The 20979-nt window shown below is 40.1% G+C and overlaps 3 protein-coding genes across 28 annotated transcripts in view; 1 reads left to right on the top strand and 2 right to left on the bottom strand.

Annotated features, from left to right (window-relative positions):
* The window catches only part of cacna2d4a (calcium channel, voltage-dependent, alpha 2/delta subunit 4a), a 76200-nt gene extending 71324 nt beyond the window's left edge, over positions 1-4876 (bottom strand). Inside the window, exons 1-3 of the mRNA XM_069520351.1 lie at positions 4755-4876; positions 4628-4671; positions 322-518 (exon numbers count right to left, since the gene is read on the bottom strand). Of these exons, the coding sequence (XP_069376452.1) occupies positions 322-518; positions 4628-4639 (209 nt within the window). The 5' untranslated portion in view covers positions 4640-4671; positions 4755-4876. The remainder of the gene's footprint in view (positions 1-321; positions 519-4627; positions 4672-4754) is intronic.
* A 1745-nt stretch (positions 4877-6621) lies between these two features.
* On the bottom strand, positions 6622-19149 carry dcp1b (decapping mRNA 1B). 2 transcript variants are annotated; one of them, XM_069520352.1, is made up of 12 exons: positions 19027-19149; positions 18719-18919; positions 18352-18392; positions 17725-17852; positions 11968-12034; positions 11390-11579; positions 10803-10901; positions 9725-10562; positions 9576-9626; positions 8948-9165; positions 8597-8803; positions 6622-8504 (listed from the first exon to the last, which is right to left on the bottom strand). In XM_069520352.1, the coding sequence occupies exons 2-12, from the start codon at positions 18875-18877 to the stop codon at positions 8424-8426; spliced, it is 2079 nt and encodes a 692-aa protein (XP_069376453.1). In that variant the 5' UTR covers positions 18878-18919; positions 19027-19149; the 3' UTR covers positions 6622-8423. The 2 variants fall into 2 exon arrangements, with proteins under 2 accessions (XP_069376453.1, XP_069376454.1); XM_069520353.1 differs by lacking the exon at positions 10803-10901 and having other exon boundaries at positions 18719-19123.
* The window catches only part of cacna1c (calcium channel, voltage-dependent, L type, alpha 1C subunit), a 175689-nt gene continuing 167928 nt past the window's right edge, over positions 13219-20979 (top strand). For 5 of the 25 annotated variants that reach the window (XM_069520336.1, XM_069520344.1, XM_069520345.1 and 2 more), the window contains exon 1: positions 13225-15573. In XM_069520336.1, the coding sequence (XP_069376437.1) occupies positions 15450-15573 (124 nt within the window). In that variant the 5' untranslated portion in view covers positions 13225-15449. Of the gene's footprint in view, positions 15574-20979 lie in introns of all 25 variants that reach the window. The other 20 variants (XM_069520324.1, XM_069520333.1, XM_069520331.1 and 17 more) reach the window with 9 other exon arrangements.

Genomic DNA, 20979 nt, shown 5'->3' with positions numbered 1-20979 from the left:
CGTGTTTACAGCTAAATTGCGTCCAGTTGTTAGAGAGGATGCAGTCATAGTACTCAGGTAAATATCAGGTTAATGCAGGTAGAGGTTTTGCATATTCTCATTTATTTCACCTATTGGAATTAATTCATGAATTATCAAGTATTATGGCATAATTTTATGATGTCAATTCCTTGCTGTGGATACAACCCAGTGCTTCTTCAGTACTGTCTGTGTCTATGTAGCTTCACACTGACCTCCGACCTCGAGCTGACTGAAGCGTTTCAGTCCCGCAGGGTTAAAAGTCAGTGTCAGGGTTTTTTTCTGATGCCACGGTATACTCACGTTTCTGGTGGGATCTTCATCTGCCCGTCGACCATCAGGCACAGCGAGCTGAAGAGGATAATCCACACCAGCATCATCAACCTCCCTCCGCGTGGCCCACTTCCGTACGATTTAGTGGCATTCCCAGCTCTTCCCGGACCCCAGCGGTTCATCTCTGCAGCTGCTGCGATTTGCATCAGTCCAGTGATTGTTGCTTGCTGGCTCCAAAAGAGAAAGGAGTGGAATTAGGACAATGCAAAGTGAGGTTTGGAGTGCTCAGGTCAGAGGGCAAACGCAGAACGATGGGAGCCATAAAGGTGAAATGAACTAGATGGTGACTTGTGGGGGGAAGGTCTGTGAAGGATCAGGGAATATCTACAACAATCAGCAAATACTGAGCGTAATAAAGTGGCTGAAACAAAAACTGATCCTGATCTGTATTCTAAATACATCTGCTTTGATTTGAATGATATTTCAGAAGAATATATCTCAGATACAACAATGGAAACATGTCAACAACAATTCATCTCTACCTTACTCAGTTTCTCTATACATTTTTTCTCTGGATAGAAGTGACAGTGGCAGCATCCTACCTGAAGAATATGCACAGCTTTACGGATGCATTTATTAACATTGTAGTAATTTTACTGTAAGTGCTTCTATCACACTACAACTGCTGCTACCTTTAACTGCTATTTACTACTTCCCATGAAATATTTTTGTACTCTCAATCCATTTTTGCACTATTCCAGTTTGCACTACTCTCATCCTCTTCACAATGTGTCGTATGACTGCATACTATGTCCTTCTGTGTACTATGTTTTGAATACTTAATATGTTGTGTACTTATATCTTTACACCGGGGATCAGAGAGAAACAGCATTTCAATCCCGTCTATGTCCTGGACATACGGATGAATTGACAACAAAGTTTAACACTTTTGTGACATTTCAATAAAAAGCTCATGTTTGTATTTCAGTTTGTTTGACTCAGATTTTGAAAAACTATAACGTAAGGTGGAGTTTTATAGATATTTTAATTTGGACATCGCTGCCTGCTGTTGCTGTTAGTGATTAAAGTAAAGTAGCTGAAAGTTAAAAGATGCTGTGAAGCTGAATAAAGTTGAGGGGAACTGCAGACGTGGTTGATGATTCTCCCTGGTTTCAATACTACTAATTGTTTTAATGCCCAGACACGATTGATTGTAGCTGCAATAAACATATACCACAATGACTCATTTCAAAATGAAACCAAAACAAGACCACAACCATTAAGGCAACAAGGACATATATATATATATACTTTTTTGTGAACTTGCCTGTAAAGTAATTGTTAAAAAGTAAAGGTCCAATTCAGTTTTCTGCGAGACATTCATGTATAGTTCAGATCTAGAAAATGTCCAGAGACTTGAAGGGAGACTGAGTTTGTCACTGAGCAACATGGAGAGTGTCTGTGACAGTCCAAACCCTGCTTAGGAAGAGCGGAGGATCCAGAAAGGTCATGTGCAACATCCGGCAACAGATAAAGTATTTCATCTTGAAAGCAGTTACAGATTTAGGACTCAACTTGACTTCCAGGAATGAACAAATGATCCTGAGAAGCTGCAGATCTTAAGTGGAGAGACTTAAGAGCTGCTTGTCTTAAACTCTCGAGACAAAAGGTTGCTAATTTAACAGAAACGCAGGATCGAGCAAAAAGTGGGTTGCAGGAAGATTAAATACTTCTCCAAATTACGGCAGTCACAATGGCACAGAAGATTACTCACTGTGGCATTAAAACCGCTCCTTTGAGGCATTGAAAGAAAATCTCACATATGACTGACAATGAAAGAAAAGTGTCTGACTGACGAGTGGATGTCAGCTGAGCAGGATAGAAGAGTCTGGTGTGTCTTCGATGTCAAAGGTCATCTCTGCGCACCAGGAGTCACAGCGGAGTCTCGCCATATTCCTACACCTCCCTCTCTACGCCTCTTAATCCTATTTCTACTCCTCCCATCGTCCACCTCGCTCCTCCACGCTCCCTCTCTCTCATCTACAGGAAGCCAAGAAGACTTGAGATGTCCCGGTAAACTTGTGTCTTCACATGAGTTCAGTCCATGTTGTCGGGCAGTGTTGTTTTGAATCCCAAGGCAAGACAGACACACACAGTCAAAGGAAATCCTGCTGCAGTTTAGATTTTTCTGTCGTCCTGTTCTCCTGATCTCACATCCTCATCTCATGGATCCAAAAAAAAATCCTGCAGCAGTAGGAGAACTTTACCAGACGGAGAGTCGGATGGATGGAGTGATGGATGGATGGATGGAGGGATTGTGGGACTTCCTCTCTCTCCAGCATATCTCTTCCTGCTCTCTGGCACCAGTTTATACCATAATCCAGGCAGGATTAAACCCCTCCTCACTCACTCCTTTTCTCCCTCCATCCCTTTCACTCTCTCTCTTACACACATCATCTCTCTCTCTCGCCCTCATTGGTCTCTAACGCTCTTTGACCTACTGTCCCTCCAGTGCTGCCTTTCTTTCTAGATGTGTTTCTCTCCATCTTTTTTCCCTTTCAACCCTTCTCATCTCTCACCTGCTACTTCTCCACGTTTCTCTCTATCTTTTCTCACTGAGACATGGGTGGGGGACACGGTGTCACTAGAAGTCATCGGTCATGGGTGAGCATGGGGGAGATGGAAAAGAGAGAAGAGAGGTGAGGAAAAAATGGGGGAAAAATTGGGGAAATTGTTAAAATGGAAGGAAAAGGGAGAATGGGAGGAGGAAAAGAAATACAGAGCAAAAGAGGGGGAATGAAGAGAGTCCTGGTGGGATATGAGTCGTGATATGTGGAGGAAGACTCCCTTTACTGACACCATTTTATAATATAAACATACTGAGACACCTGGTGGACACTTACTGCCTCACACTCTCTCTCTCACACACACACTCACACATTCTCTCATGCATCTTGATTTAAAGATATTTGCAAAGTTCTTCATGCGAGTTTACTAGGTTTTAGAATAATTTCTTGTGGGATTATACAGAGTACATATAGTACAACAGCATACCATGAAACTTTTCTCATGCATATATTTAGCCATGCTATCTGATATAGATTACAGATGTAATGTTGGATTTCTTAGAGAATATCAATTCTGTCTCATCTTAATTTTAAAAATCTTGAATTGAATGGAAATCTTGAATTCCACCTTATGGCAGATTTACTCATGTTTAAAGTTTTGGATGATTAATATGAATAAATGAACAAATCATTTCATTGTCTTATGTAATCTTGTGGGTTTTTGATTAAAAAGTGCACAATTCACAGCCCAAATGGCATTTTGATTATACACACTATGAGAGCGACAACATGACGACTAATGCTCTGATGGGATGTCTGCTGCAGGGACCATAAAGTCCCATTTAACTAAATATCCAGGTCAAACAGTCACACACACACACACACACACACACACACACACACACACTGAGTAAAACATCTGCTCATGCTGTTATGAAAATGAAAATGCAGTAAAACAATCTGACACGCGAGGACAAAGCCGTAACGCTGCAGAGAGAGAGAGGGTTCAGATTAATAACAAAGAGTTGAGTGACAGACACACACAGACAGACACGCCTGCACACACTACATATGTATAATATCCATGCACACACACCAGCAGCGTGTAACAGCTGTAAGACGGCTCTTCCCTCACTGACCCAGATCAACAATGGAGATGAACACTTAGCCCCCTCCACCCCCCCACCCCTTCCACTAACGTGGATACACTCTTGATTTTTTTTTCTATCAGGAAAGAAAAGTAAAAGTTCCATCGCCAACCTAAAACCTCTGTTAATGAGATGAATGCAAGTAAAATCAAAATACTATTACTTGATTTCCTCCTGCAATAGATCGAAGCCAATCACAAAAGAAGATTTCACACATTCTGCACATCGTCCTCTGAGTTTCTAACAGCTGCTCTTGTGTTTTCTCACAGTCCAAACACAAACAAGTCTGTAGGATGGGACTCAACAGACAAGCTGTGGGTATAAACGTGTGAGAGTGTATGAACAGATAACCTGCACATAGTGGTTCAGTCCCTGTCTGACAAATCTATTCATACACTTTTATATACTCTCAATTCATTTGAGTCAGGCAGTTTCACAATATATACTCAAATTATCTGAAAATAATCTTTTTTTTAAGTTTACGTCTTTAAATATTGTTTTTCTCATAAATTAATTTGAAGGCATGGTCTGTCCGTTAAGAGGGTTAGGGTGAAGCACAGGCATGGACTAAAAGAAGAAGTTCTGTAGCATTAAGAAAACCAAGCATGCAGTGTCACTCACCTCTGAGGCCATTGTGTTCCAACTTGTCTTTTAACTGATTGAGCCTGAAAAATTGAGATGGAGGATGATTCTCAAAATTCAATTTTATATGAAAATAAGCAAAAAAAAATAGCAAAAAGATACTTACGTAAAAACAAATTTCTTTCAATTCAACAACTCAATTTGATGCTTAGTTCATCATCCTCCATCTGAGAAAAACAGCAATACAGTGGTTTGGACTCCCCTGAGCAAACTGGACCCCGCCTCTCTAGGTATGGACACACACACACACACACACACACACACACACACACACACACACACACACACACACACACACACACACACACACACACACACACACACCAAGTCATTGATTAGTCTAAGCCAGGGCTAATAGTCAGCTCTTACTTTAGCTCCATCAGCTAAACCAGTGGTCTGGAACCTCCAGGTCTCAAAATAAAATGTTTTTGTGTGTGTGTGTGTGTGTGTGCACCAAGATTCAGAAAATATAACATATAAAGGTGTTTTGACACTGATACAAAAAAACAACATAATTTTTGTAATAAACCGTGGTTAAATGTATATGAATTGAATTTAAACCTAATGTAAGTAGCTTTACATAAAAGTGTTTCCTGGAAAGAGGAAGCGGGAGGCGGCATATTCCCCAACATAACAAACTGATTGGAATGCATTGTTTCTTCTATCATGCCTTAGCTGTTATCATGGGGCCATTAGGAGCTTTCACAACACATATCGCTACTAATGGATGAACACAACGTAGGCAGCAAAACACACATTCACACACAGAGGGAAGAACAAGAATACTCAGAGAAACTGTAATACTTATAGACCAGGAGAGGAGATTCTTCCATATAGCTGATTTATTTGATTTATTTGCATGCACAGGGTAACAGTGATTGACTGGTTAATATCGCCATTGTCCTGAGTGGTTGCCAGGGACCAGGGTTAGGGACTTTATTGGAGGGACCATTTTCTATGAATCAGTCAGATGTTATTTGTGTTTTGTTGGTACATTTCTTTTGTTCCATTGTTGAAAAGCATAGATTTAATATCACTGATACAGTGCAAAGAGTGAAGTAGAAGAAACGACAAGAAGCAACATTATTTATTTGTTCTTTTGCAGATAAATATCTGATCTTGTACATGTGTATGCAACATGGTGATAAAGGTGGCCACTCAGCCCTGGCAGAGCTTTGCATTCTTAGAGCCTCCGTCTAGTTTCCTGTACTTTCTGATTGCTATTTTATAAGTTTACATTGCTTCAAAAAGCCCCAAATAGCTGGAGAAGCAGTTTGTGGATAGAATGTAAGAGTGACAGAAAAAAGCTACGGAAGTACAGAGGTGTTGTGTTAATGTGACTCGTTAATTAAAAGAAAAGCTCTATGTAACTGGGGGGGTTCATGGACACTGTCACGACTACACAAACTAAACCTGGTTAAAGAAAAAAGTTCATTCTTGATCTTGAAAATGCAGAGGCAGAGGAAATGCTGAGGAAATTAACACGACATCCTCTCTGTAGATTTTGATCAAATTATGTGATTATGTGTTGCTGAAATTTCACTTCCATCTTCTTTATTTAAAAGGATTTAAAAACTCTTCTCATCCACGTTAGCTGAAACAAAAGCTGAGTTTGAAAGGAAACAACAGTTGAGAAAACATAATCTCCATTTAGCAGCTGCTTCATCTGCGAATGATGACCACGTGACCAGGAAGTGATTTATTATTGGAAACACTCATGTCGAATAAAGACTATTGGAGTTAATGGTCCTTCAACACTGCTGGCTGTGTGCAATAACAGCAGAGTAATCACCAGTGATATTGTGAAACACTATTAATAATGGCAAAAGAAAACACTGATGTGATATTAAAGCAATAACGTGTTTACCTTCAATGTGATTAGAGTTACTGTAGGGCTGCGTCCATCTTGAATAATAATTATCAACATCATCCAGGTGAAATATGAAGATGTTGAGGGGAAAGAAACAACAGAGGCAGTTTGAGAACATTTAATATCCAATTAAAATATATTCCAGTTTCTGTACGAGCAAAAACATTCCTGATAAAAAGAAATACAAATGTTTCCATCAACATTCGAGTGATTTTTTCAAATGACATGTTCAGAAAAAGATTACAGGTGACATCTTTTGAATTATAACACCCTTTGATGAAGAACTGTCGATATACATATGTCATGTCACAGGCTGTTTATTTCTATTGTGAGAACGATACGCTTTGAGTCATAGAAAAATAGGGAGAAAAATATTTTCTGTTTCTTTTTTCTCTAAATTGTATTTTATTTTTTGCTGCTGTTTTTGTGAAGTCTCTAAATTAGCTCAGGAGCTAAACTCACATTTCAAACCCTGATCCTGAAAAAAATGAAACATATGTATCGTCTGACAATTAACGCAAGCTTGTTTTTTACAGCCCATATAATGTAAAGGTGTATAATGTTTTATACAATATTTGTCTTGGACAAGCCTGTAAAATCCAAAACATTATTAAAGTATGTGTTTTTATATACTTTCTGTATCGCTCTTTATTGCATTAAAACTCTTTTTAACCAATCAATAATTTATTTAACTGTAAACCATCTGATCAAGTACTTTCTGTATTTATTAGGATGAGTGTTGTGGCATGAATGCAAAATTATTATATTTTAAGGTTCATTAAGGTGACACTTCAGTTTTTGAAGGTCTGTCAACAGTTTCTGTGTTGGATACTTCTCCTTTCTTTCTTTTTCTTCTCTGACTGAAATAAAAATCCAATTTAGATATATAGATATTTGTTTATTTACTGTTAAAACTGCCCAATAACATCAATGACAATCTGCTCTTAATAATTAAAACACAGGTACACCTCTAAACTAGCTCTCTGTGAGGTAGTGCAGGCTGAAAAGCTCCTGTAGTTTCCTTGTTTCTTCAAGTGAAATGAAAACCATGTCATTTTGAACTCCTTTTTTAATGATAATGTTCAGTAGAGGAGGAATAAGACTATTAAAGCACCAGAGTATGTGAAATTAAACGAGCATATCTCCTTCACACCGGGACATAACTTCATGTGTTCAGAGAAAGCACAGGCCGAAATTCAAAATGACATAATATCATAATAGTAACCTCAATCTGGACAGTAAATCATCTTTTATTAAAACTCCTTTAGAAAGTAGACTACTCAGAATTGACTTTTAAAAAATTGTAAATTAAAATCCGGCAAACTCTGTTGACGTTTAAACCAATAAGACTTCTCCAAATGAATATTAACAAAACATGTTTAACATGTTTCCATTTCTGCCAGTTTGAGCAGATTCTTGAGCACAAGTTCAAGGAAGACTTGTTTGTTAACGGCCAGGGGGCCGGCTGGTGTTAGACACTCGCGATGAAGTAAAGACTCCAGATTTTGACGAGACAAAATACACACAAAATTGAAGTGGCTGCATATTTTGTTTTCAGTAAGAGTGAACTACAGTATAGGCTACATTTCTCCTGAAGTACAGGTGAGGTCAAGACTGTATGGTTCTGCCACATTTGTACCAATCATTTTTTGGAGATCCGCATGAAGAAAAGTTTCTTAATTTCTCATGGAAACAAACATTTTGTTTTTTAAGTAAATTGAGCTACATGGTTTGAAGTTAAGAGTCAGGTTGCCTGGTTATACAGTACAGAGCTGATATTTGTGCATATGCGTGTGCATGTGACTGGAGTGGGATTCAGGGGGAGGAAGTTGTACATCCAGATCAGGTGGGAATAAGCCTCACTGATCTGGACAGGGTGCTTGTATAGACAGAGGGTTTAAAGAGTCATTGGTACTTGGTGCTGGAGTCGTTAGCGAAGCGGCTGATGTAGGTTTCATAGATAATGTCCATGAAGGAGCTGTCACTCTGAAACACACAAGCATGGGTCATCATCAACATCACGTTTGTGTGTATTAACGTAGAATGCATCCATGTTACTGACAGTATTTTTCATTTACCTGGATCAGATGCAGCAGTGTGGCTTGCATCTGACTTCTGGACAGAACTCTGACCTCCTCCTGCAGCGGGGCTCTGGGTTGAGGGATGGGGCAGTTGTCAGGGGCGACTGCCATCAACCCACCGCTTGACTTTGTCTGAGAGAACACACTGGGAGAGAGGAGCATGGTGGGGGCCACAGTGGCTGGTATCCGCTGGGGGGAGATGACCTGAACAGACAGGCACAGTTAATAGTACTCTTTTGCAGTTGTAGTATAGTTTAAAGAATAGATTTTAAGTGTCATGCATGCTGTTGGTAATTTGATTTCACTTTTCCACAACAGAAGAGAGCAGTGTTCGCCCACAGAGCTTACCTGAAACTGCAGTGCAGCCTTTTGACCTGCGGTGGATGGGATCTGATTTGGATCTGGGCCGACACTTTGACTCGGAGCAGGCCCCAGGAATCGAGGGGCCAGTCCTGGACAGAGTTGAGGAGGATCACTGGAAGCCAGGCTTTGCTCCTGCTGGACCAACTGGAGCTTATGGAGGAGCTCATGAGGAGACACCACACCTGGCATCTGAGAGGACAGACCTGACCAAAGAAAACCAGAGACCCAATGAAAGAAAAATATTCTGCAGCTTACACATATAGAACAAGCATCTTATAGGCATTTCACAGTTTACATAGAGGAATCGATACAGAGATATCATGCGCAAATGCCGAATGAATTAGATTAACCCAAAACATCAGCAAACAATATGGTACAGACTTTTAGTTTATACAGAACATAACATAACATTTATTTAAGGAAATGGCAAACTCTACTGGAAGTTAGGATACAACTTGAATTCATGCAGGTTTTCTCAAATGTAGCTGCCATTCCTGTCACAACCTTTTTATAAGAGTAAACTGGAATCTGTGTATAACTTCTGTCAAGTGAGTGTGCCATCAAACAGATAAGACAAGGTGAGTGATAACTATGTGCAAAACTGATATAATACCTTGTGGAGGATGAAAAGATTTGTCATTGGTCACCTGAGATGGAAACAAACCTGGTAAAGAAAGAACATTTTTCAATTTTATAATTCAATTAGAATTTAACTCCTATATATGATTTCTGCTGTAACTGCTGCTTGATAAGACATCTCACCTGCTCCCTGTAGAGTCGAAGCTGAGTGGCTGTTGTGCTGAGCTTCTAGTTGAGGCTTAGAGAGGCTGTAAAACAGCTGCTGGTTTTGTTGCACTTGAAGGTGGGAACATGACCCAGAATCCACCATGATGGGCTGGGACAAGAGGTGGGGGTTCTGCTGCATAGGAGGGGGGTTGGAGCAACAGGGGGGAGCAACAGAGGGGAAGGAGGTGGTAGGGGGAGGAGGTGGCTGGGTTTGGAAAAGTCTCTTGATTGGGTCGAGTTGAAGTTGCTGCTGTTGCTGTTGCTGCTGCTGCTGCTGCTGCTGTTGATGGTGATGATGATGATGGTGGTGGTGCTGCTGCTGTTGATGATGATGAGGGTGAGGGTGAACATGGTGATGGTGATGCTCCAGAGGCACCCCGTTGTCGCATAGCCTGTTCTCAGGGGACTCTGACACGGTCTGAAGCATCCCGACGACCCCTCTCTGTCCCTGCATGAGCTTCTGGATGGCTGGGCAGTGTTGCTGCTGCTGCTGCTGCTGCTGCTGCTGCTGATGATGATGATGATGATGAGAGGAAGTGGGACTCGGCAGCAGGCCTGCAACAACATTTCCACTATCTTCCCGGACTACGACCCTGATCCCCCCGTCTGAATAGCCAGCGTTACCTCCCTTTGAGGTCACACTTCTGCCAGAGTTCATGGAATCGTCATAGGTCAACGTGCGGGCCACAGGAGGGCGAGAGACTTTCCCTACCGCTGACACAGGAGAGACTGAGTCTTGCTTGGGTGAGCGTTGAGGTTGAGATCCAAAGAGAGTGGCCAGAGAGAGAGACTTGGGTTCAGCCCCTTCACTGTCCTGGAGGAAACAAACACAGAGATGGATAAGAGAGAAGACGAATAATAGGCAGGAGTGGAAAGAGAGAACTAGAGGGAGAACAAACGCTTCAGCTATTTCTCAAGTGTATTCAACAAAATAGTCAAACAGGAAATTATTTTAAAAAAGGGGCTAAAATTCGATCTTGAATTGAATAATTAGATATCAGGGGACAATGTACTTAAGGATTGACTGGAAGTTGATAGGATCTATGTGTGTCACCTGAGTGTTAGGTTTAACAGGTATTGGTTTTATCAGGTTGGGGTTTCCACACAGAACACTGCTGCCACCAATCTCTTTTGGCTCAGATGGAGAATTTTCCTGAAAAACATAACAAATGAAAACAGGGGAACGAATAAGATTGAGTTGATATTTTTCCAGATTCAAAATCTCTCAAGGCATTTAAAAATGTCAATTTGTAATTTTCAGTTTGTTATATCTCCAACCAAAAACCTACAGTTTTAGTTTTTTCTCTACAAAATATATGTTTGATCTGTTAATCTTCCAAATATTGAACTGTCCCGACCTCGTGTGTCAACTTAATAATCATAAAGTCAAAAGAACATACAGAGAAGCATTCAGTTTTTTTAATTTTTATTAAAGCTAATTATTAAAACAAATTCATACCTTGAAAATCTGTCATATTCAATTTTAAATGTGTAATCTTTAATTTTGTTTTACTTTTATTAATACTATTTGTCATATTGTATTGTATTTATCTTATATCTTGTCTTCGGGACTTCCAAGTCTTAGGTACATCAGCTTAAATTGCTTTTTTTTGCTGAACAATGCGTCACAAATAAACTTACCTTGCCAACCTTGTCATACTCAGTGCGTGCTTTGGTCAACATCTGGATGATGTCTACCCCCTTTCCTTCACTTCTAGCTCCTCCTCCACCACCACCTGTTACTCCTCCGCGTCCAATAACAACTCCTCCTCCAGCTGGGGACAGCCAACCGCCTTGAGACTGAGCCAGGACCTGCTCCTGCTGGGTCAGACTGCAGAAAGGACTCCATAAGGAAAACTTGCACACATGCGTTTCTTCCCAAAAAATGTGATAACTGTAGTGACATGGTACAGTTCAGATTAAGAGCATCACATTATCCTTACATCTACAGTATGTTTTATACAAACTAAGATGAACTCTCTGTCACCCCTGGAGCCACGTTTATCCAAACATACTACTGTCCCTTGTTAGCTAAAACCTTTAAATGTTGTCTCTGGACCTTAGACACAGAAACATTAGCACACACGAGGAGTCTGTCATGTGCAGACTCTGATATCAAACAATCTTCGTCTGGAAAATAACTTATTGCTCATTGTTATTATTCCCATTTGTTTTCTTAAGGTGCTGTATATATAAGGTTATTGTGATACAGGACTTACATCTTCATCCTCTGGGCGATGCGCTGGCAGTCCTCCTTATCGTAGAACCAAATCCCATGGATAACCACTGGAGAGGCAGAAAGAGAGGCAGGGAATGAATACAAACCTTAAATCTATGTCAAGCACAAAAGATTTTGGAACAACTGGGTCCAAAGATGAACATTTACCAATTATTGAAGGTAAGGTGAAGAGGCCAAGTAGAGTATAAACCTTTAAAATGTCATGTTATCTCCCAAACTACATACAGTTTTTCCCACTGGTGTTAAAAAAAAACTTCAACATAATAACCTAAATGTATTTGAAAGAACATTGTATTTTAGCCGAAAATATTTAATCGTATTTGAAATTCAGATTCTAAAAATGTTGACTTTTTAAGACCTTGTGGAACCCCTGGGGAGAATTAATCTTTTTTAACAATTTACATAAAACAAAAATACCACAGCAAGTCGCAGTGTACAGTTACGACCCAGTGCAGGCTCTATAGACATGTTAAGGGCTTATTATTAGCCCTGCTGTGTCTAAACCCAGAGTTTTAAATCAGTCGTTTCCCAGTCGGGCCAATGGGAACAGAAGCCAGCAGTGTCATTACACAGTGAACCATGGGCCCCAGGAGCCTCTTAAACTACACAAACATGGTCAACAAGAGAAGTAAAAGGAAAGGCTAACATGCATTTCTTACCGAGCTGTAAGAAAGTAATCTGCATTAAATTACACTGTGACTCATTTTACTATTTTCACTTACACTTGCTCATAAAACCATTGTAAAGCAGCTGCTGTTGTTGCATAACTGTTCATTTTTCCCAGCAGTACCACAAAATATAAAGAGCTAAGGTCTAAAATAAACGTCCAGAATCCAGATCCTTCTTCGTTCACTGATGTACACAGACAGGTTTACATTGTGAAACACTTTTCAATACCTGAAACATCAAAAACAATAATTATATTAATTTTAATTAATTATTCTCTATTATACCCAGAATATGAAGAAAGGTAGAATTTCTCAAATGTCTAAACACGAGCCGTGAAACAAGAATTGGCTTACCGAAAATACAAACAAGCAGAAACATGATTTAAGTGAAACAACTCCCATGTACAAAGGTTTGAACCTCTGCCCTGCAGCAGCTGCAGGTTCTAGCCCAGCCTGTATCCCTCATTCTCTCCCTTTTTCGTGCTTCTGAACAGAGCAACAGTTGGTACTAGACACATTTCAGTCACCCTTAAACAAGACAGCAAGACGTCATGTAACACCTCAACACCTTTTAAAATGGACTCAAGAAAAGATAAGGCCAATTGCAAAAAGGAAGAGTCACAGATATGAAAAAGCGGAAGGAGATAGAAACATGTCCGTATGTGCTGGAGAGGTGGGATTTAAAGTCAGAGAGAAAATAGACTGAAGGGAGGGAGAGCCAAAAGCAACGAGGGAGGTCTACGATATGTGTTTGACAGTGTTGCCACCACAGTCCAGTCATACACAAACACATTCCTACAAACACAGACTTATACACAAAAATGCACACACACAAACACACGCTTGTCTACAAATGGGGTCAGACGGGCTGCTGAGGTCAGTATGGTTGAGGGGAACAGAAAAAGTGGGAGAGGCAGAGACGCACACGCGCACACACACACACACCCACAGGGTTCACTTGAGCCTGGGAAAATCAGTCTTGTACCAAATAAGTAACTGCAGTGGGAGCCTGTCTGGTGGAGCCAGAGCCACTTAGCGCTCACTGGGGATAAGACTGTTTGACAGAGACAGAGAGAGACACAGTCAAAGTCAGAGAGCTGGAAAATTGAGAAAAAATGAGCCAGCCGGATATGAAATAGAGAGAAGTGAGGTGTGTTAGAGAGGAGATTATCAACAAGTCCATCACAAGACAAAAAAAAGCCGAGCTGTCAGAGCTCTTTAGCTCAGGAAACACAGACTGAACTTTGTCATGAACGGAAAACTGTTGAAGTGGAGTTAATTGAGGGAAAGAAACGTTTTATGATACCAGACAGTCATTTTGACATCATGCTGCCATGCCTCATCTCCGCAAAGGATGAAAGACAGAAGATAAAAATGAAAAGGATTATGCAAAAGGGAAAGAGATGATCATTATAATCATATTAGAAGTTTTAAACCTGTCTCAGCCCTCACCCTCAACAAGACAAAACATCCCCAAGAAAGCAAGAGTGGGAGAGGGAGTGAGAAGTAGAGAGTGGGAGGACTGAAATAAGTAGCACCAATAAAGATGTGGTCAGAGCCACAAGGGTAAACCTCTCGGAGTGCGACAGAGGAAGTGGAAGGGGTCTTCAGTCAACAAAACTGTAGAAGGAGAGGGAGAGGAGGAAAGACAGAGGGGACATCTGTACGGGTGACGGAGGGATCTTAATCTAGTGAATTGGACTGGAAACGCCGCCGCCGCAACATCACAGGGTAAAAGAACTTCTGCAGGATGACGAGCATTGGAAACTTAAGCAATAATCAATCACTCTAGTGGAGTACGTAATTGATCCAGGACTCTTCGGTTCTTTCAAAACCTCGAGACAAACCAGCCAAACTGCGAGCGCTGGTGCACGTGTGTTGTCTGTCCTACAGTAACTCTCTGACAGGACGCCGGTGGGACAGCTTTTCATTTTAGTGAAAGTACATTTTAGATATTTTTTTTAATCTGGGAAGCAGCACTGCATACTGCCCTTGTTTGTTCTGCTCTGTTTGGACTTTGTATTTCAAATAAGACATTTATAATCATCTCTGATTTATATGTTTGTGTTTGAGTTTCACAGGAACATGGCACTTTAAATGTGCTTCGACAATACAGACACAGAGTTTAACTGATACCCAAACTGCACCACTGGGACTACTCAGAGAACGCTTTTTATGTTTTTCTCTTGGCTTTTAGTACAGTTAGCACTCCAGTCACATTTGTAAGCCGTGCTGACGTCTAAGATGGATTAGGTGTTGCTACAGTGCGTGATCATTTTTGTAGAAACAACACACGGCATCAGTGCTGTTAGTCTGTATTTAGTTTTCTGGAGGTTTGTGCTAGACGGATAGGTGCTATTATAGGTTATGCACGTCCATGCTTGCAATAGTTGTTGTCCGAGAAGAAGCATCACTTTCTTTGCTTGTAGAAATGGAATTCATAACACTGGAGGAGTAAATATTGAGATTTACAGATACTGAAAGTGTCATCGAAGAAGATATCATTACTACTGCTGCACTGTGCGCCTTCCACCTGAGACGAAACCACAGTCAGACTCCTTGGTTCCCAGTTCTGCTGCGACAGCTCTAAGTACAATAAATGACCTGACTAAAGGACCTTTTCAACAGTGTTACCTGTATCAGTAGAGCACCATCAGGACATGTTTTACTACTGAAGAAGAAAACTATAGATAAGCTGCAATTAAAGGCCTGATCCAAACACTTAAAAGTTCTAGAGAGGATCAACGAGAGAGTTACTGCTGGACTGTGAGACGAGTGACAGACCATTGGAGCCATGCTGAGAAGCCTGTTCCAGAGGAAACCTAAACATGAGAGACTGGAAGAGGAACCTGAGGTCAGGTTTAAAGGCTTGCTGGTGTCAGAGAAAGACCTTGGATACAAATATGTCCGACCTGGAGGTAAGGCTGTCTATGCACCTGATATACAGAGCACCACTGCTAGGCTATGTTTATGGCAGTGCCAGTGTTAGCTACATCCAGTATTTGTGGCGAGCATGTACTAGTTAAGATCAGTGTTTAATATAGGGGTTGATAATACAACTTATGAAGTCATTATCATTTCAACTGCTGATTATTTTCTTGATTACTAGATTAATCTGTATCAGCCTCTTAAGTAAAAAATCTAGGAAATTTTGGGAAAAAAACGATGAAATCATAAAAAATGTGTTGTAAACAAATATCACATACAAACAAAACTTTTTTTTTTAAATCGCATTAAAAATTATATGAAATATATATATACATTTTACATTGTAAACAGTGCTGCTGTGACCTTGACTTTTAAGAACGTGTTCATCATTTGTACCATGAATAAATCTTAAAAAAATTAAAATATTGAGTAGATCAGATTCACAGGCCAATCAAGGAGTTAACAGGGATCAACTCCATGTGCAGATAATGAGGCAACCAAAGGGACTCTAAAGATTACAGGAAGGCATGTAAGAAGTCTCCTGTCTGTTCCTATGCAATGGGCATATTTGCCTGAGGAAACTTTTAGTTGCTCAGGCAAAATTCCTATTCTTTCAATCTTGCCCCCAATGTGCGGTCTATCTCCACAGTTTATTTTTAGCCAGGGGTACCACTTTGTGCCAACTGCCATTCCAGGAAGTTACGGCAGCACTGAGAGCAAGTTGTTTGTCTACTGATAAGATTCCACGACCCCTCCTCACAGAGGTCATGACACACTGGGACTGGCAGCATTACCAACAGCCTGGGGCCTAAACAGTATTGTGCGTCAGATCTTAGCCAGTGAAAAAACATTTTCTGAGCAGAGATACATTCCTGTAAATACAGTTTACTGGAAAAGACCATCCAGTCAAAAACCTTACAGAATGTTAGCTAACTCATTCTGTTGTTGAAACGTTTACATCTCTGAGAGTTCCGGTTTTGTTAGTTATCTTTGGCAGAACCTAGTTACATTACTGTGTGCTTAAATGTATTTAGGGTCTAATAATCCTTGGAAATCTGAGCAGAAACAAAGAAAAATATCCTGTTTGATTTCAACCGTAATGCATTTCCTTTTTGGGCTGTTTTATCATTCCAATTCAGTCAGAGTAATCATTTGGAAACACTGACTATTAGGTTTGTTATGTAAAAACCAACTCTTTCACTCACATAAACCCAGCCCATATTTCCTTTTATCATCAAACGAGTCAAGATTACTGGATTTAAGTGTTTATAAATTTCATTCCTTCCCGGCACCAGTGAGCTAGCTGCAATATATTCTCCATGACTGACACCCTGACCACATCCAGAGTCCAGGATTATCAGGGATCATCTTTAATGTATCCGGGGAGTATTTAAACCTGATGTAAAAGGTGTAAAGAGGTCACAAAGGAAAGTTTCTGTCATGCACATTATTCCACTAAGCCTTCAGGATGTTCAATAATGGCTATGTTGTTTAAGCATCAGTAAGACTGATGAAGTGTTAGAGCAAAGGCATCAAAGTAGGCGAAAGGAATCCAGTGGTATCTAAACACTGCATTCCACCTGCCTCTTACTGAGTCAGAAGGAGACTGTAAGACCAGAGAGGGGGAGGTCTGTGTTTGTCAGCGATTCCAGAGTGAGTGTGTGTGTAGGTGTGTTTAGATTATCAGTGACTGTTGTGGTGTATCTAATCTCCGCTGGCTGGGTTTGTAGTGCTGTCAAGCTCCACTCTGCAATGTGCTCTTGTGTGTGTGTGTGTGTGTGTGTGTGTGTGTGTGTGTGTGTGAGCCAGATGCAAGTCTGAGAGCGAGTGAGGCTGATAGAATTCACCGAAATACCTCTGCTCCTTATATGGAACTACTGGTTCACTCTGAAATGAACAGCAAGCTGAACACTCAAACTATATATCTTTTATCAGCCCCGTCATGTGATTGCACTGCATTACATAAAACTGACTGAGATTTGGATTGATAGTGTGCATATGGTAAGCTACACTGAAAGTGGTTGGACAATAAAACTGTTAGGTAATACATCTCACTTTGCCGCAAATTATCATGATTCAGTGCAATGGAAATCAGACTAAAAGTGAGAATGAAATTATACTACAGGTTTCTTTTTTCTTACATCGTGCATTGCGGTACAGCAGAAAGGGGTCCTGGAGCTGGAAGTCCAAGTCTTTGGTGATTGGCTCTGTCAGGTTTTCGATGTTAAGTCGGTTCATTATGGTGAAACCATGCCTGGGAGATGCCAGCCTGAAATACACAGAGGACACATAGACATACGTGTGACTTACTCATGCAAAATTTCAGAATCAGATTCAGAATTGTATTTGTTGTATTAATTGCTCAATAGGTTTTTACATACAATACATATTAAGCAGGAAAATAGGGGGCAAGATATAAGCAAAGTAAAAAGCATGTATCATAGTAGAGGCGAAAGAACTAAAAGTAGAATATTGATAATGGCGAAGAACATTTTTCTCAATTTGATCCTCATATTATGCCTTTAATATAATTTCAGAAAAATATAAAAAACTAAAGTATAAAAACTTGATTACAGTCAAATTGTTACAGGAGAAATTCTGTCCAGAAATGTATTATGTGGTTGCAAAGTAATAACTGAGGTTGTTTCTTTCTCATCGTGTCAAAGATTACTGCATGTCTAAGACCTTTATTCGATTTTAAAGAAAAGTTTGGCATGGACCATTTTCATAGAGCAAGATATATCAAAGTCCTGCAACTATGTCCTCACCTTGTGTAAATAAAAAGTGTTCCTTCCACCTCGGTCTTCTCCTAAAAACACACACGAAGCAAACAAAAGTTTGAATTAGTTTGAGTCAGTAGGATTTAAGGTCAAACATCAAATCAGAGGTTTCATATCAATCACTCTACAACAAAGTAAACGTCAGCCTTCTCAGGAACTACCACTGTGTTTGTCCAAGAAATGAAATAATTATTTAATGTTTCCACTTTCTATAAAATAACCTCGGCTCTCTGTGAGTATTTCTGGCAGCTGAACATGCAGTAAATCTGTGGAGGTGAGAGAGCGCGCATAGCAGAAATCTGTGACGAAGCTAAGCTAAGTTAGCACGATGTCATTAGGCAAGGTTCAGACTTACCCACTGGTTCGCCCTGTTGTTATAAGTATACAGAGCCACCTGACTGGCCACGTCCACTATGTCGTTGATGTACGGGTCCTGTCGCTGCAGGGCAGCCAGACTTATGTCCAGTCCTTTAGCGGGAAGGCAGCCACCGCTACCTGCAGACGTCGCTGTCATTGTTCCCTATGGAGAAGCTAGCTCGCAACCTAGCTTCAGCGGCTAACGGGTCACAGGGAGAGGAGACAAAAAGCAAACTGTGGACAAGGAAGGTAAACACTTAAATCTACAATCGCTCCGTAGTCTGTATTACAGTTTAAGACTCATACAAGTAGAAGAGTTCCGTTTGATGAACCTCTAACTGGCACCACTGAGTTTGTTGGCGGCCATGTTTAGCCGCAGAGATTGTAAACAACCAGACATGAGGAGTCGAGCACAGAACGTTTGAAAAATTCAGGCTCATCAATCAAGCTAGAAAAATAAATCGATCGAAGTTAAGCTGTGTGCATAAATTTACAGACCTATTATTACTATGTTAATTAAAACACACAATTACAATACACAATTTATTATAATATAATTATTTTAATATTGTTGTTGTAATTGTTATTATTATTATTATTGTGATGTTATGGAGGTAAATCTGACTCGTCAGATTTACTTCCATAAATGGTGCTTATTATCGTCGTTATTATTGTAAATCTGTTATTTAGCACTTTTCAAAGTTACAAAGTGCTTTAAAGACAGAATCCATATCAGACACACAAAATGAACGCAGAAAATAGATCAAATATATATGAAAACAAATAAAGACTCATAGACAGTGTATGTAAAAGACGATTTCAATCATGTGCAAAAGCTTTCACAAAAATAAAAGTTTGAAGCAGAGGTTTAAAAGATGTTTGAAAATTAGTCGACGTGCAATGGATTCCATAATGTGGGGGTTCTAATGGCAAAAGCTCGGTAAGACCTGGGTGTAACCATCATGAGCTCCATCTGCAGATCTACAGAGCACACAGCAGGTCAGCGATTCTGGGTATAAAGCCTGAAAAGTGAGCAATAAAAGTTTAGTCCAAAATTTTGAATGGACTAAATGGGCATTATATAGATGTTCTTTATGAGCCTATTTTGTAGCTGTCTCTTCTCTCCATATAAGTAAGCAGCTGATATATCTGGTCCATCTCTGTTTTTATTCTTTATACATCTGACTGCTTTGCAACATAAACACTGATTACGACTTATGTTTCCCTGTTTCACTTACATTTCTCTTCAAATGCACTAGGGGGAACTAAAGGGCTGGATAATGGATAAAACAGAATCCTCCCCTGTTCATTTACTGCAGGAGCTGGTGTTAATCTGAAAGCAGGAATGCATCAGTGTGCGTTTGAAAATATCACCTTAAGGTCTTGTCTTAATGGGAGGAGAAAGCCTAGAAAAGAGCAGTTACACCACGTGACACATACTCCTAACTAAAGGAAATACAAATTAATTATAGTGCACATTTCTCTTCAAAAGGAATCACTGAATTGTGCATTGTGTGGACAGTTCGGGAGACATTTCTCTCTTTATTTCTGTAGAAACCCTCCTGTCATCTTACAACACATATAGAAATAACTTGGGTGACAAAGAAGCGCACACATAAGCAAATGCGAATCAATTTAAAGCATTTATTTTAGTGCCTTACAACCCAGTTAAGGCAGTTTTGAGCAGAGTCCAAAGTTTATAATGGTGCAGTTAACAAGACCATGTTTCCTGCATGTTCAGTGGTTAACACACTTTCTTTTTGCCGCTGCATCTGTGTGTTAATGCTCTGCCCTGGAACGTCTTCCTCTTGCTCATTCAGATGCATTTTATTCGACACTGTATATATCCACTATCAGATTCAAAAGTGAGACGTATCCTTCCCGCTTGGAAGATTACTACTCAAGGACAGAGCAGTAACTGATACAGGGACAGGACTCTCAGGACTGTTAGTTCTTGAAATCCACATCAGACATACCCATATTCCACAACATGGTTTGCATCACCTGACGATGAATCTCCCTTTTCAGTTTAACGTATCAAGTTCTGTTCAAGGGCACCTGAGGGGACACAGCGTCCTCAGTTGTCATGATTCTTCCCTTTTGGGAACTTATGAAAGACTGTGTTGGACCTTTTTTGAAATATTTTACTGTTTTCTGGGATTTTTTTATGTTATGTTGTTTTCCTTGCGTTTGGATTTCTGGATTTATGTTTGGTTATTTGTTTGCACTCTCAGTTCTTTGCCACCTGTTTTATTTTGC

This window comes from Paralichthys olivaceus, chromosome 23 (genome assembly GCF_024713975.1).
Source record: "Paralichthys olivaceus isolate ysfri-2021 chromosome 23, ASM2471397v2, whole genome shotgun sequence".
Classification (NCBI taxonomy): Eukaryota; Metazoa; Chordata; class Actinopteri; order Pleuronectiformes; family Paralichthyidae; genus Paralichthys; species Paralichthys olivaceus.
This window is presented reverse-complemented; position numbering and strand designations above follow the sequence as displayed.

Excerpts from the sequence above, each read along its gene's own strand:
- dcp1b (XM_069520352.1), bottom strand. The coding sequence starts at position 18,877 with ATGACAGCGACGTCTGCAGGTAGCGGTGGCTGCCTTCCCGCTAAAGGA. Across the intron at positions 18,393-18,718 it reads ACAACAGGGCGAACCAGTGG|GAGAAGACCGAGGTGGAAGG; the intron begins GTAAGTCTGAAC and ends GTGTGTTTTTAG. Across the intron at positions 17,853-18,351 it reads ACACTTTTTATTTACACAAG|GCTGGCATCTCCCAGGCATG; the intron begins GTGAGGACATAG and ends TGTGTATTTCAG.